The 15,065-nt window shown below is 43.6% G+C and overlaps 1 protein-coding gene across 2 annotated transcripts in view; it reads left to right on the top strand.

Moving 5' to 3' along the window:
- GAS2 (growth arrest specific 2) overlaps window positions 1–15,065 on the top strand; it is a 129,475-nt gene that overhangs the window by 22,399 nt on the left and 92,011 nt on the right. For both annotated transcript variants that reach the window (XM_075325601.1, XM_075325600.1), the window contains exon 4: window positions 9,046–9,187. In XM_075325601.1, the coding sequence (XP_075181716.1) occupies window positions 9,046–9,187 (142 nt within the window). The remainder of the gene's footprint in view (window positions 1–9,045; window positions 9,188–15,065) is intronic.

Here is a 15,065-nt window from a genome sequence, read left to right as displayed (position 1 = left end):
ACATTATCTATCTATCTATCTATCTATCTATCTATCATCTATATCTATCTATCTATCCATCTATCTATCTATCGGTCTATCTATCTATCTATCTATCATCTATATCTATCTATCTATCTATCTATCTATCCCTCTATCTATCTATCTATCATCTATATCTATCTATCTATCCCTCTATCTATCTATCTATCATCTATATCTATCTATCTATCATCTATATCTATCTATCTATCTATCTCTCCATCTATCCATCTATCTATCTATCTATCCCTTTATCTATCTATCTATCCCTCTAGCTATCTATCTATCTATCTATCTATCTATCTATCCCTCTATCTATCATCTATATCTATCTATCCATCTATCTATCTATCTATCTATCTATCCCTCTATCTATCTATCCCTCTATCTACCTATCTATCCCTCTATCTATCTATCTATCTATCTATCTATCTATCTATCTATCTATCTATCTATCTATCTATCTATCTATCCCTCTATCTATCTATCTATCCCTCTATCTATCTATCTATCCCTCTATCTATCTATCTATCTATCTATCTATCTATCCCTCTATCTATCTATCTATCTATCTATCCCTCTATCCATCTATCTATCCCTCTATCTATCCCTCCCTCTATCTATCTATCTATCTATCTATCTATCCCTCTATCTATCTATCTATCGCTCTATCTATCCCTCTATCTATCTATCTATCCCTCTATCTATCTATCTATCTATCTATCTATCCCTCTATCTATCCCTCTATCCATCCCTCTATCTATCTATCTATCCCTCTATCTATCTATCCCTCTATCTACCTATCTATCCCTCTATCTATCTATCTATCTATCTATCTATCCCTCTATCTATCTATCTATCCCTCTATCTATCTATCTATCCCTCTATCTATCTATCTATCTATCTATCTATCCCTCTATCTATCTATCTATCCCTCTATCCATCTATCTATCCCTCCCTCCCTCTATCTATCTATCTATCTATCTATCTATCTATCCCTCTATCTATCTATCTATCGCTCTATCTATCCCTCTATCTATCTATCTATCCCTCTATCTATCTATCTATCTATCTATCCCTCTATCTATCTATCTATCCATCTATCTATCTATCTATCTATCTATCTATCTATCCCTCTATCTATCCCTCTATCTATCTATCTATCCCTCTATCTATCTATCTATCTATCTATCTATCTATCCCTCTATCTATCCCTCTATCTATCTATCTATCCCTCTATCTATCTATCTATCTATCTATCTATCTATCTATCTATCTATCTATCCCTCTATCTATCCCTCTATCCATCCCTCTATCTATCTATCTATCTATCCCTCTATCTATCCCTCTATCTATCTATCTATCCCTCTATCTATCTATCTATCTATCTATCTATCCCTCTATCTATCCCTCTATCTATCTATCTATCCCTCTATCTATCTATCTATCTATCTATCTATCTATCTATCTATCTATCTATCTATCTATCCCTCTATCTATCCCTCTATCCATCCCTCTATCTATCTATCTATCCCTCTATCTATCTATCCCTCTATCTATCCCTCTATCTATCTATCTATCCCTCTATCTATCTATCTATCCCTCTATCTATCTATCCCTCTATCTATCCCTCTATCCATCCCTCTATCTATCTATCTATCCCTCTATCTATCTATCTATCCCTCTATCTATCCCTCTATCTATCCCTCTATCTATGTATCTATCTATCTATCTATCCCTCTATCTCTCTGTTTCTATATCTATGTATCGATCTCTATATCTACCCATCTATCTATCTTTGTAGCTGCTTCCGTTTTTGCGGTCTGCAAAACAAACGGAAGGCACACGGATGACACATGGACCGTATACAGAACAGAACGGATGCCACACGGATGCATCCGTGAAAAAAACGTACCGCAAAAACGGAATGGTCGCATGAATGTAGCCTTAATAGGAGTGCCTGAGCAAAGGGTCTGAATACTTATGACCATGTGATATTTCAGTTTTTATTGTTTAAAACATTTGCAAAAATTGGGGTTTTTTCTGTCAAGATGGGGGATGGGGGCAGAGTGCACATTAATAAGATTTTACCAAATGTCCGTAATGAAACAAAGAGTGAAAAATTTGAAGGGGTCTGAATACTTTCCGCACCCACTGTATAAAGCCCGGCTGTTGTGACGCCGGTTGATGTCCAGTCAGGTCTACACTATAAGTAAATGAAGGGCAGATTCTAATTACTCAGGCCGCTTTATTACTCTGTGCAGTCGCCGGTCGCGGACGCTGCAGGCGCTGGGCTAAATAGTTTCCAGCTAATTCCATTCAGCCAATTCAGTTGGAAAAAGTAAAGTATAGAAGTGGTTCTTTCTCTGATTTCGCAGCAGCGGTGGAGCGAGGATCCCCCAGAGCTTATAAGAAGCGGAGCTGACAGGACGGCTGCACCGTGACATCATGTGTTTTCCTCTCACTTTCACATCCTGCATTAAACCACATGCACCGCCATCAGCGAGACAAGATTGTGCGGGATCGGCGGCGGGGGAGCCATTCGCGGATATTTGAGAGCCGGTTGTGGGCACCTCTGTTTCTAGATATTTTACATTATGTCAACACAATTCTCTCTCACCACATGGAAAGCTAATTATTCTGCTGGAATCTGCGCCCCGCGGCCCCTTTATCAGTCTGCAGTTCGGAGAACGAGTTTTAATTGTTTTTTTGGCCATTTTCTTATTAAAGCAAGGTATTTGCTGGTGTACAAAGTCCCATGTTTAAAGGAGGCCATTGACCAAGGCAAGTTCCCTGTGATAAAAGGGTTAAACTGGATTAAGGAAAAGATGTCACCCCTGATCATGGGTTAAGGCTGCTTTACATGCAGCGACATCACTAGCGATGTCGATAGCGATCGCACCCGCCCCCGTCGTTTGTGCGTCACGGGCAAATCGCTTCCCGTGGCGCACAACATCGCTTACACCCGTCACACGGTCTTACCTGCCTAGCGACGTCGCTGTGGCCGGCAAACTGCCTCTTTTCTAAGGGGGAAGTTCATGCGGCGTCACACGGCAGCCGTCCAATAGAAGCGGAGGGGCGGACAGCAACCGAAGGAAAGACACGCCCACCTCGTTGCCGGAGGACGCAGGTACGCTGTTGTTCGTCGTTCCTGCGATGTCACACGTAGCGATGTGTGCTGCCTCAGGAACGACGAACAACCTGCGTCCTGCACCAGCAACGATATTTTGGATTTGAACAACGTGTCAACGAGCAACGATTAGGTGAGTATTTTTGATCGTTAGCGGTCGTTCGTAGGTGTCACACGCAACGACGTCGCTAACGAGGCCGGATGTGCGTCACGAACGACATCTCATTAGCGATGTCGCTGCGCGTAAAGCCACCTTTATTCTAATATTGCAGCTTGGTCCCATTGAAGTGAACAAGGTTGGGCTGCAATACCACACCCAACCTGTGCAGAAGAGTGGCGCTGTCTTTTCTCTTCTTGTGATCTCAGTCATATAATGCTACACCATTAATGCCTCCGATGGGCAAAATAGTGAAAAAAAATGTACAGCGGATGAAATAAGTATTGAACATGTCACCAATTTTCTAAGTAAATATATTTCTATTGGCATGAATTTCTCACCAGATGTCAGTAACAACCCATCCAATCCACACAGGCAAATAAATCAAACCATAGATGTCCATAAATTATGTGTAATAATACAAAATGACACAGTAAAAAAATAGTGAACACGCTTACTGAAATGTATTCAATACTTCATACAAAAGCCTTTGTTGATAATGAAGTTTCAACACACCTCCTGTATGGAGACACTAGTCGTCTGCATTGCTCAGGTGTGATTTTGGTCCATTCTTCCACACACACACACTCCTCACATCCTGTAGGTCCCGGCTCCTGCCATTAACTCTGACCTTTAGTTCCTTTCATACATTTTCTATTGGATTCAGCTTCGGTGATCGGGTTGGACATTCCAGCAGATTTATTTTATTTGGCCGGTGTCACACTTGCGAGTGCCTCGCGTGTATCTCTCGCGAGTCTCGAGTTGCATCACCCGGCACGGATTTAGGCGGGCTTTGCACGTTGCGACATCGGTAACAATGTGTTACCGATGCTGCAGCGATAGTCCTGCCCCCGTCGCACGTGCGATATCTAGTGAAAGCTGCCGTAGCGATTATTATCGCTACGGCAGCTTTACACGCACATACCTGCCCTGTGACGTCGCTCTGGCCGGCGACCCGCCTCCTTCCTTAGGGGGCGGGTCATGCGGCATCACAGTGACATCACACAGCAGGCGGCCAATTGAAGCGGAGGGGCGGAGATGAGTAGGATGTAAACATCCCGCCCACCTCCTTCCTTCTCATTGCAGCCGGCGGCAGGTAAGGTGGTGTTCCTCGCTCCTGCGGCTTCACACACAGCGATGTGTGCTGCCGCAGGAACGAGGAACAACATCGTACCTGTCGCACCATCGGCATTATGGAAATGTCGGAGGCTGCAGCGATGATACGATAACGACGCTCGTTCATTGTATCAAAAAGGTTTTACACGTTGCGATATCAACTGCAACGCCGGATGTGCGTCACTTTCGATTTGTCTCAACGTGCAAAGCCGCCCTTACACTCTCCTCACAGGAGCGGGTCGGTTGCATGCATCTCTATGCAGCTGAGACGCTCCTGTCCGGAGAGTGTGAGTCCGCGCCAGGTGATGCAACGCAAGACTCGCGTGAGATACACGCGAGGCACTCGTAAGTGTGACACTGGCCTTTCTCTGAGGCCAGTGGAGAGTTTCCTTGGCTGTGTGTTTGGGGTCATTGTTTTGCTGAAATGTCAACCCTCGTTTCATCGTCATCATCCTGGTAGATGGCAGCAGATTTTTATTAAGTTAAGAATGTCTCTGTATATTTTATCCATTCATCCTTCTTTCAATTATATGAAGTTTACCAGTTCCATATACTGAACATCAGCCGCACACCATGATGTTCCCACCTCCACACCGTTGGTGTTGATGTTTTTGGACTGATTTGCCTTTTGGCCTCCAAAGATGATATGTATTATGGCCTCCAAACACTTCAATTTTGGTCTGATCTGACCAGACTTTAGTCTTCCAGTATTTCACAGGCTTGTCTAAATGTTGTTAAGCAAAATTTAAAAGTGCTTGAACCTGCTTTTTGTTCAGCAATGGAGTCGTGTGTCATGAGCGTGCATACAGGAGCGTGCATACAAGCCATGGACGGGGAGTGCGTGACTTATTGTTTTCTATGAAATAATTGTAGCTGCTGATTCCAGGTCATTCTGTTACTCTCCACAACTTTCTGTTGGCTCTTGGACAACTCTTCTGATAATTCTTTTCACTCCTCTGTCTGAAATCTTGCGGGGAGCACCTGATCATGTCCGGTTTATAAAGAAATTATGTTATTTCCACTTCTGGATTATGGCCCCAACAGAGGTCACTGTAACCTTCATTAGTTTAGAAATGTTTCTGTACCCAATGTCATCAATATGTTTTGCAACAATAAAGTTGTGAAGGTCTTGAGACAGCTCACTGGTTTTACTCATCATGAGATGTTTCTTGTGTGGCACCTTGGTAATGAGACACCTTTTTATAGGCCATCGATTGAACCAGCTGATATTATTTTTCACTAAGTGGCAGGATTGCTTTCTAATTACTGATAGCTTTCAGCTATAGTGTCATGACTTTCCATAGCTTTTGCACATTTCTTTCTTCATGTATTCAATACTTTTTCCTTTGTCATTTTTCATTGTTACACATCATTTAATTAATTAATACCTATGGTTTGATGTCTTTGCCTGTGTTGATTGGATGGGCTGTTACTGACATCTGGTAAGAAATTCATGTCAATAGCACCTTTAGAAATATATTTACTTAGAAAATTAGTGACGTGTTCAATACTTAACAGTATTTTACCTGCTGTACATGTATACATATTCAGCAAGGCTCATATAGATGTGCTAAAATAAGCAGCAGTGTGTCTCTGTGTTTTCTGCAGGGGAAGGAGCATTACTGAATTGGGCTCAGGTTTTTTTTTCTGTATGCGGGAGGTGTCTCGTGGATAGGGTTGGGGATCGCTGGATCTGCTGCCCACCTTTCCATACACTGCACACTCATTTATGTATCAATTATTGATTATTCATTATTTTGAACCTTTGGAGTGTTCACTTTATCTTCTTTGCAAGGTATACCTGTTAGCCTAAGGGATTTGTGATCTTAAAATATGCTTGATCAAAACAAGAGGGACTGTGCTCACGGACTGGTCAGGTTACAGATGCATATTGAAGTCTATAGTAAAGGAAATAAGTATTTGATCCCTTGCTGATGTTGTAAGTTTGCCCACTGACAAAGACATGAACAGACTGTCATTTTAAGGGTAGGTTAATTCTAACAGTGAGAGATAGAATATCCAAAATAAAATCCAGCAAATCACATTATGTAAATTATATAAATTTATTTGCATTTTGCAGAGAGAAATAAGTATTTCATCCCTCTGGTAAACAAGACTTAATACTTGGTGGCCGTTCCCTTGTTGGCAGCGCAGCAGTCAGACGTGTTTTGTAGTTGATGATGAGGTTTGCACAAGTCAGGAGGAATTTTGCTCCACTCCTCTTTGCAGATCATCTCTAAATCATTAACATTTTGAGGCTGTCGCTTTGCATCTCGGAGTTTCAGCTCCTCCGTAGGTTTTCTATGGGATTAAGGTCTGGAGACTGGCTAGGCCACTCCATGACCTTAATGTGCTTCTTTTTGAGCTACTCTTTTGTTGCCTTGGCTGTATGTTTTGGGTCATTGTCATGCTGGAAGACCCAGCCACGACCCATTTATAATGTCCTGGCGGAGGGAAGGAGGTTGTCACTCAGGATTTTACAGTACATGGCTCCATCCATTGTCCAATTGATGCGGTGAAGTAGTCCTGTGCCCTTAGCAGAGAAACACCCCCAAAACATAATGTTTCTACCTCCATGCTTGGCAGTGGGGACGCTGTTCCCAATCACTCTCAGAATCATGCAGGTGTTCATTGGCAAACTTCAGACGGGCCGGCTGCACATGGGCCTTCTTCAGACGGGCCGGCTGCACATGGGCTTTCTTCAGATGGGCCGGCTGCACATGGGCTTTCTTCAGACGGGCCGGCTGTATATGGGCTTTCTTCAGACGGGCCGGCTGCACGTGGGCCTTCTTCAGATGGGCTGGTTGCACGTGGGCCTTCTTTAGACGGGCTGGCTGCACATGGGCCTTCTTCAGACGGGCCGGCTGCACATGGGCCTTCTTCAGGCGGGCCGGCTGCACATGGGAGTTCTTCAGACGGGCCAGCTGAATATGGGCCTTCTTCAGACGGGCCGGCTGAATATGGGCCTTCTTCAGACGGGCCAGCTGAATATGGGCCTTCTTCAGATGGGCTGGCTGCACATGGGCCTTCTTCAGCATTGGGACTTTGCGGGCACTGCAGGATTTTAATCCATTACAGCGTAATGTGTTTTCAATGGTTTTCTTGGTGACGGTGGTCCCAGCTGCCTTCAGATCATTAACAAGTTCCCCTCCCGTGTAGTTTTAGGCTGATCTCTCACCTTCCTCATGATCCTGGATACCCCATGAGGTGAGATTTTGCATGGAGCCCCAGATCGATGGCGATTGACAATCATTTTGTATTTTTTCCATTTTCTTACCATTGAACCAACACTTGTCTCCTTCTCACCCAGCTTCTTATGGTTTTGTAGCCCATTCCAGCCTCGTGCGGGTCTATGATCTTGTCCCTGACATCCTTAGAAAGCTCTTTGGTCGCCCATGTTGTAGAGGTTAGAGTCTGACTGAGTCTGTGGACAGGAGTCTTGTATACAGGGGACAATGTAAGACAGCGTCTGTAATGCAGGGAACGAGGGGATTAAGTGCCTAAGTGTCTGTAGGAGCCAGAACTCTTAATGGTTGGTAGGGGATCCAATACTTATTTCACTCTGCAAAATGCAAATATATTTATAGAATTTATACAATGTGGGTTCCTGGATTTTATTTTGGATATTCTATATCTCACTGTTAAAATGAACCTACCCTTAAAATTATAGACTGATCATGTCTTTGTCAGTGGGCAAACTTACAAAATCAGCAAGGGATCAAATACTTATTTCCTTCACTACAAGGAAACAAAGGGGTAGAATCAGCTCACCCAGACATCATGGAGACTCCCATAGGAGACAGGTGCACGGTGAAGCCGGCCCGGCTGTGAAACTCCAAGGAGAAGAAAATCCAGCACTCGTGTCCAAAAATAGTATAAAAACTTGCTTTTTTATTCAATTCATAATAAAATGGAAATGAATCATATCCATAAAATATAAAAAATCCCCATACAGATGAGATGAGATGTCAGGGGGGTACGCGTTTCGAGCTACATGCTCTTAATCTCAATCCCTTTGATTGAGATTAAGAGCATGTAGCTCGAAACGCGTACCCCCCTGACATCTCATCTCATCTGTATGGGGATTTTTTATATTTTATGGATATGATTCATTTCCATTTTATTATGAATTGAATAAAAAAGCAAGTTTTTATACTATTTTTGGACACGAGTGCTGGATTTATTTCCTTCACTGTATATAGAATTGAGAGAAAGAGGGTTGAGCAGAGTAAAAGGGGAAAAAAGCAGAAAGAAAGTGCTGCTTTTTAGTAAGTGTTTTATCTCACCAAAGTGCTGGAATCACAGCTGCACAGCTAAGTATTGCTATTTAATGTCCTGCAGGTTGCTGCTACAGAGGAGCACGAATCCCTCATGTCTGTGTGTGCTGTGTATGGGAGACATCATAAATAATACTCTCCACCCATTGGATTAGAGACAACAAAAATTTAGAGCCTTCAGAGGAGAAATCTATGAAAAAATGGAGGCTAAAATGGCCATTAATAGTTATTTCTCAGGTTTGCGTACAACAACTTATTCGAAAAAGTCCCCTGAAATGGCAAATAAGTATTAAATAACTTCTCACTACAGAACTACGAATCATTTGATGTTCTTGTTTCTGCAGGACCTGCCAACTAAGAGGATACCGTACCGGGCCAATGCCCCACCAGGGTCCTTCTTTGCAAGAGACAATACAGCAAACTTCTTGTCCTGGTGCCGGAGTATCGGTGTGGGGGAGACGTGTTTGTTTGAGTCAGAAGGACTAGGTAAGAAAAATCCATTGATTTATGATATTTGATGACATTGTGACTATGTGAGGTTTTGAAGGTATTACGCATATAAGATTATTTTTTGGGTCAAGCAAAAGTCTCTGGGAAAAGTTGTGATCGTAATATTTTTCTCCTGGTGACTTGATCACAAGAATGTAATCTGTGCAGGAATGCTTGGTATTTTCATGCAAGATTGAAGAAAAACATTTCGGTGATGGTAACCTGTGATTTATGATGGCTATTGCACAAAGTTTCTGGTGGTCTATGAAGCTGATGTGTGGAGCTGAAGCCTGGTGGTCTATAGAGGATGTGACACATGGACTTGTGTCCTGGTGGTCTATTCTATTGATCTGACCTGTGTCCTGGTGGTCTATGAAGCTGATGTGTGGAGCTGAAGCCTGGTGGTCTATGGAGGATCTGACACATGGACCTGTGTCCTGGTGGTCTATGGATTTGACCCTTGGACCTGTATCTTGGTGTTCTATGGATCAAATATGTGGAACTGTAACCTAGTGGTCTATGTTTCTGACTTGTGGAGCTGAAGCCTGGTGGTTTAAGGTGGGATCTGACCCATAGACTTGTGTCCTGGTGGTCTATGGATCTGACGTGTGGAGCTAAAACCTGGTGGTTTATGGATCTGACCCATGGACCTGTGTCCTGGTGGTCTATGGATCTGACGTGTGGAGCTAAAACCTGGTGGTTTATGGATCTGACCCATGGACCTGTGTCCTGGTGGTCTATGGATTTGACCCTTGGACCTGTATCTTGGTGTTTTATGGATCAGATATGGGGAACTGGAACCTAGTCGTCTATGTATCTGACTTGTGGAGCTGAAGCCTGGTGGTTTAAGGTGGATCTGACCCATGGGCTTGTGTACTGGTCGTCTATGGATCTAACCTGTGTCCTGGTGGTCTATGGATCTAACCCATGGACCTTTGTCCTGGTGAGCTATGGGTTTGTCTGCTGAACCTGTGTTGTATGGATCTGACCCTGTGTTTTGGTGGTCTATGGATCTGACCCTGTGGACCTGTGTTCTGGTGGTCTATGGATCAGACATATTGAGCTCTATCGTGGTGGTCTATGGATCTGACTTATGTTCTGTTGGACTATGGATCTTACTCAAGGACCTGTGTTTGGTAGTCTATAGATATGACCTGGGGAGCTGTGTTCTGGTGGTCAATGGAGATAACTTGAATCTTGATCTGAATCATGGAGCTGAAGCCTGGTAGTTTATGAATCTGACCTGCGGAGCTGAATCCTGGTGGTCCATGAATCTGACATGCGGAGCTGAATCCTGGTGGTCCATGAATCTGACCTGCGAAGCTGAATCCTGGTGGGCTATGGATCTGTCCTATGTTTTGTTGGACTATGGATCTTATTTGAGGACCTGTGTTCTAGTGATCTATGGATATAACTCATGTTGCTGAATCCTGGTGGCCCATTGTTCTGACCCATGGGCCTGTGTTCTGGTGGTCTATGGATCTGACCCATGGGCCTGTGTTCTGGTGGTCTATGGATCTGACCTGTGGAGCTGTGTTCTGGTGGTCTATGGATCTGACTTATGTTCTATTGGACTATGGATCTTACTCAAGGACCTGTGTTCGGTGGTCTATAGATATGATCTGTGGAGCTGTGTTCTGGTGGTCTATGGATATAACTCGTGGCGCTGAATCCTGGAGGTCCATGGTTCTGACCCAGGGGCCTGTGTTCTTTAGGTCTATGGATCTGACCTGTGGACCTGTGTTTTGGTGGTCTATGGATCTGATGTATCTGATGTGTGTCTTAGTGGTTTATTATTCTGACCTGTGGAGTTGTGTTCTGGTGGTCAATGAATATGACTCGTAGAACTGAATCCTGGTGGCCCATGATTCTAACCCATATACCTGTGTTCTGCTAGTCTTTGGATCTGACCTATGGACCTGTGTTCTGGTGGTCTATGGATCTGACCTATGGACCTGTGTTCTGGTGGTCTATGGTTCTGACTCATGTACCTGTGTTCTGGTGGTCTATGGATCTGACCTATGGACCTGTATTCTGGTGGTCTATGGTTCTGACTCATGTACCTGTGTTCTGGTGGTCTTTGGATCTGACCTATGGACCTGTGTTCTGGTGGTCTTTGGATCTGACCTATGGACCTGAGTTCTGGTGGTCTATGGATCTGACCTATGGACCTGTGTTCTGGTGGTCTTTGGATCTGACCCTGTGGACCTGTGTTCTGGTGGTCTATGGATCAGACATATTGAGCTCTATCGTGGTGGTCTATGGATCTGACTTATGTTCTGTTGGACTATGGATCTTACTCAAGGACCTGTGTTTGGTAGTCTATAGATATGACCTGGGGAGCTGTGTTCTGGTGGTCAATGGAGATAACTTGAATCTTGATCTGAATCATGGAGCTGAAGCCTGGTAGTTTATGAATCTGACCTGCGGAGCTGAATCCTGGTGGTCCATGAATCTGACCTGCGGAGCTGAATCCTGGTGGTCCATGAATCTGACCTGCGAAGCTGAATCCTGGTGGGCTATGGATCTGTCCTATGTTTTGTTGGACTATGGATCTTATTTGAGGACCTGTGTTCTAGTGATCTATGGATATAACTCATGTTGCTGAATCCTGGTGGCCCATTGTTCTGACCCATGGGCCTGTGTTCTGGTGGTCTATGGATCTGACCCATGGGCCTGTGTTCTGGTGGTCTATGGATCTGACCTGTGGAGCTGTGTTCTGGTGGTCTATGGATCTGACTTATGTTCTATTGGACTATGGATCTTACTCAAGGACCTGTGTTCGGTGGTCTATAGATATGATCTGTGGAGCTGTGTTCTGGTGGTCTATGGATATAACTCGTGGCGCTGAATCCTGGAGGTCCATGGTTCTGACCCATGGGCCTGTGTTCTTTAGGTCTATGGATCTGACCTGTGGACCTGTGTTTTGGTGGTCTATGGATCTGATGTATCTGATGTGTGTCTTAGTGGTTTATTATTCTGACCTGTGGAGTTGTGTTCTGGTGGTCAATGAATATGACTCGTAGAACTGAATCCTGGTGGCCCATGATTCTAACCCATATACCTGTGTTCTGCTAGTCTTTGGATCTGACCTATGGACCTGTGTTCTGGTGGTCTATGGATCTGACCTATGGACCTGTGTTCTGGTGGTCTATGGTTCTGACTCATGTACCTGTGTTCTGGTGGTCTATGGATCTGACCTATGGACCTGTATTCTGGTGGTCTATGGTTCTGACTCATGTACCTGTGTTCTGGTGGTCTTTGGATCTGACCTATGGACCTGTGTTCTGGTGGTCTTTGGATCTGACCTATGGACCTGAGTTCTGGTGGTCTATGGATCTGACCTATGGACCTGTATTCTGGTGGTCCATAGTTCTGCCTTGTGGACATGCACGGTTATGGAGACAAGACCTTTTCTGCACCACACCATCACACTATAATTCTCATCATCCCACAAGATGTTAATTACAAAGGCTTCAGTTGATATGGATACTTTCAACATTTTAATAAAGCGATCCATTAGTCCAGAAAACCTGATAATCTGGCCTCCCTCCAGCCCCGAGGCTCCAGCTCAGAAGTTCACTGTACATGTATTGAAGGTCTCATTTTCCTTTTTCACTGAAGCGTCTTTATCAGGACTCATCACGTTATGAAGCACATGACGCCTTTCAGCCCGGCACATAAAGAGCTGATATTTTCATCAGAAGTCAGATAACGGGAGGTAGGATAAATGGGAGCAGTGTCTGCGGATGAAAAGGCTTCTATCCCGGCCTGGACTGACACCAGATCCCTCCGCGCCGCGTCCTCTTTCTACCCTCTTTGTGAAAATGACTCCGAGTATCGCCTGGATGATCTGCTCCATTGTCAGACGGTCTCTGATAAAGCATCCGGGGCTCTCCATGGAATAAGACTTCACTCTCGTCTCCGTATCTTGTCAGGCCGCCGAGACGATGAATGGTGACAGCGCCACTTTCATCACATCACAGGGTAGGGGATCCATTTACCGTCACTGTCACCAGTGACAAAGACTTTCTAAATTTTAAAGAGTCATTACCATAAAATAAACTTTTCTACCGGAATAAGACAAAATGTCCCTGACGACTTCTATCCAACCCCCGTCCACCACCAGCCCCATTCCCAGCCTTGACAGGCGCTGACCATCGTCTTCTTCTTGTGGCCACCACGCTCCATGAAGAACCTGGTAATGTCTATGACTATGGAAACCGTACCAACCCCAGAGTAAGAGGGTGTGTTCCCAGAAAAATGCTTAAATTCCTGCATAACTACTATTTACCAAGCTGAAATTATAAGACAATAAGTCTCAAAATCCATGAATGTTTTTTGCTAAATATCCCTTGGATGGAGTCCAGTTGGTGTCCATGGCTCGTTCTATTTTCAGTATGATCTACAAGAGGGCGAGACTTTAACAAGACAAAAAAAAGTTGCACTCTGAAATGCTAAAGCATGCAAACAATGGATGCGAGAATATAGATATGCATTACTGCTTAAGGAAATATAGGAAAAATGGAGATATTTAGCATACAAAAATGGCCATTTATATATCTGCCCAGTAGCCACGTCAAGGCATATCTGGTATATTGGGAACCTACACTGAATTGAAGACTCTCTCCGGGTTAAAATCCTCTATGTGTATGGGGAAGTAGGAACCTACTATTGTGGCTAATGGGGAGGGGTGCACAGTCGGAGGACATGACTCCATCTAGACAAAAAAAAAAAAAAACTGATGGCACTCTCAAAATGCAGTCTGAACAGGTGCAAAACTGAGCATGATATATAATAACAAAAAAAGACAGTTGCACTCTGAAATGCTAAAGCATGCAAACAATGGATGCAAGAATATAGGTATGCATTACTGCTTATGGAAATCTAAGAAAATTGAGATATTTAGCATACAAAAATGGCCATTTCTATATCTGCCTAGTAGCCACGCCAAGGCACATCTCGTATATTGGGAACCTACACTGAATTGAAGCCTATCTCTGTGTTACAAACCTCTATGTGTGTGGGCAAGTAGGAACCTACTACTGTGGCTAATGGGGAGGGGTGCACAGTCAGAGGGCATGACTCCATCTAGACAAAAAAAACTGACAGCACTCCCAAAATGCAGTCTGAACAGGAGCAAAAGTGAACATGGCATATAACAAAAAAAGACAGTTGCACCACGAAATGCTAAAGGATGCAAACAATGAATGACAATTGTATATACATTACTGCTTAAGGAAATGTAGGAAAAATTGAGATATTTAACATACAAAAATGGCCATTTCTATATCTGCCCAGTAGCCACATCAAGGTATATCTCATACTGGGAACCTACACTGAACTGAAGCCTCTCTCTGGGTTACAAAACTCCATGTGTATGGGCATGTGGGAACCTGCTACTGGAGAATAAAATCACCTGTGGATAATGGGGGAGGGGTGAACAGTCAATGGACATGACTCAATAATCTAGATAAAAAGACTGACGGCACTACCAAAATGCAGTCTGAACAGGTGCAAAACTGAACATGACAGATAATAACAAAAAAAGACAGTTGCACTCTGAAATGCCAAAGCATGCAAACAATGAATACAAGAATATAGATATGCATTACTGCCCAAGGAAATCCAAGAAGAATTGAGATATTTCGCATACAAAAATGGCCATTTATACATCTGCCCAGTAGCCACGTCAAGGCATATCTCATTACTGGGAACCTACACTGAACTGAGGCCTCTCTCTGGGTTACAAATCTCCAATTGTAAATGCCAAAGCATGCAAACAATGAATGCAAGAATATATGCATTCATTGTTTGCATGCTTTGGCACTTCAGAGTGCAACTATCTTTTTTTTTTTTTTTTTTGTTTTGTTAG

The sequence above is a fragment of the Anomaloglossus baeobatrachus genome, chromosome 10 (assembly GCF_048569485.1).
Source record: "Anomaloglossus baeobatrachus isolate aAnoBae1 chromosome 10, aAnoBae1.hap1, whole genome shotgun sequence".
Taxonomy (NCBI): Eukaryota; Metazoa; Chordata; class Amphibia; order Anura; family Aromobatidae; genus Anomaloglossus; species Anomaloglossus baeobatrachus.
Note: the sequence above shows the minus strand (reverse complement) of the source record. Positions and strands in the feature narration are given on the sequence as shown.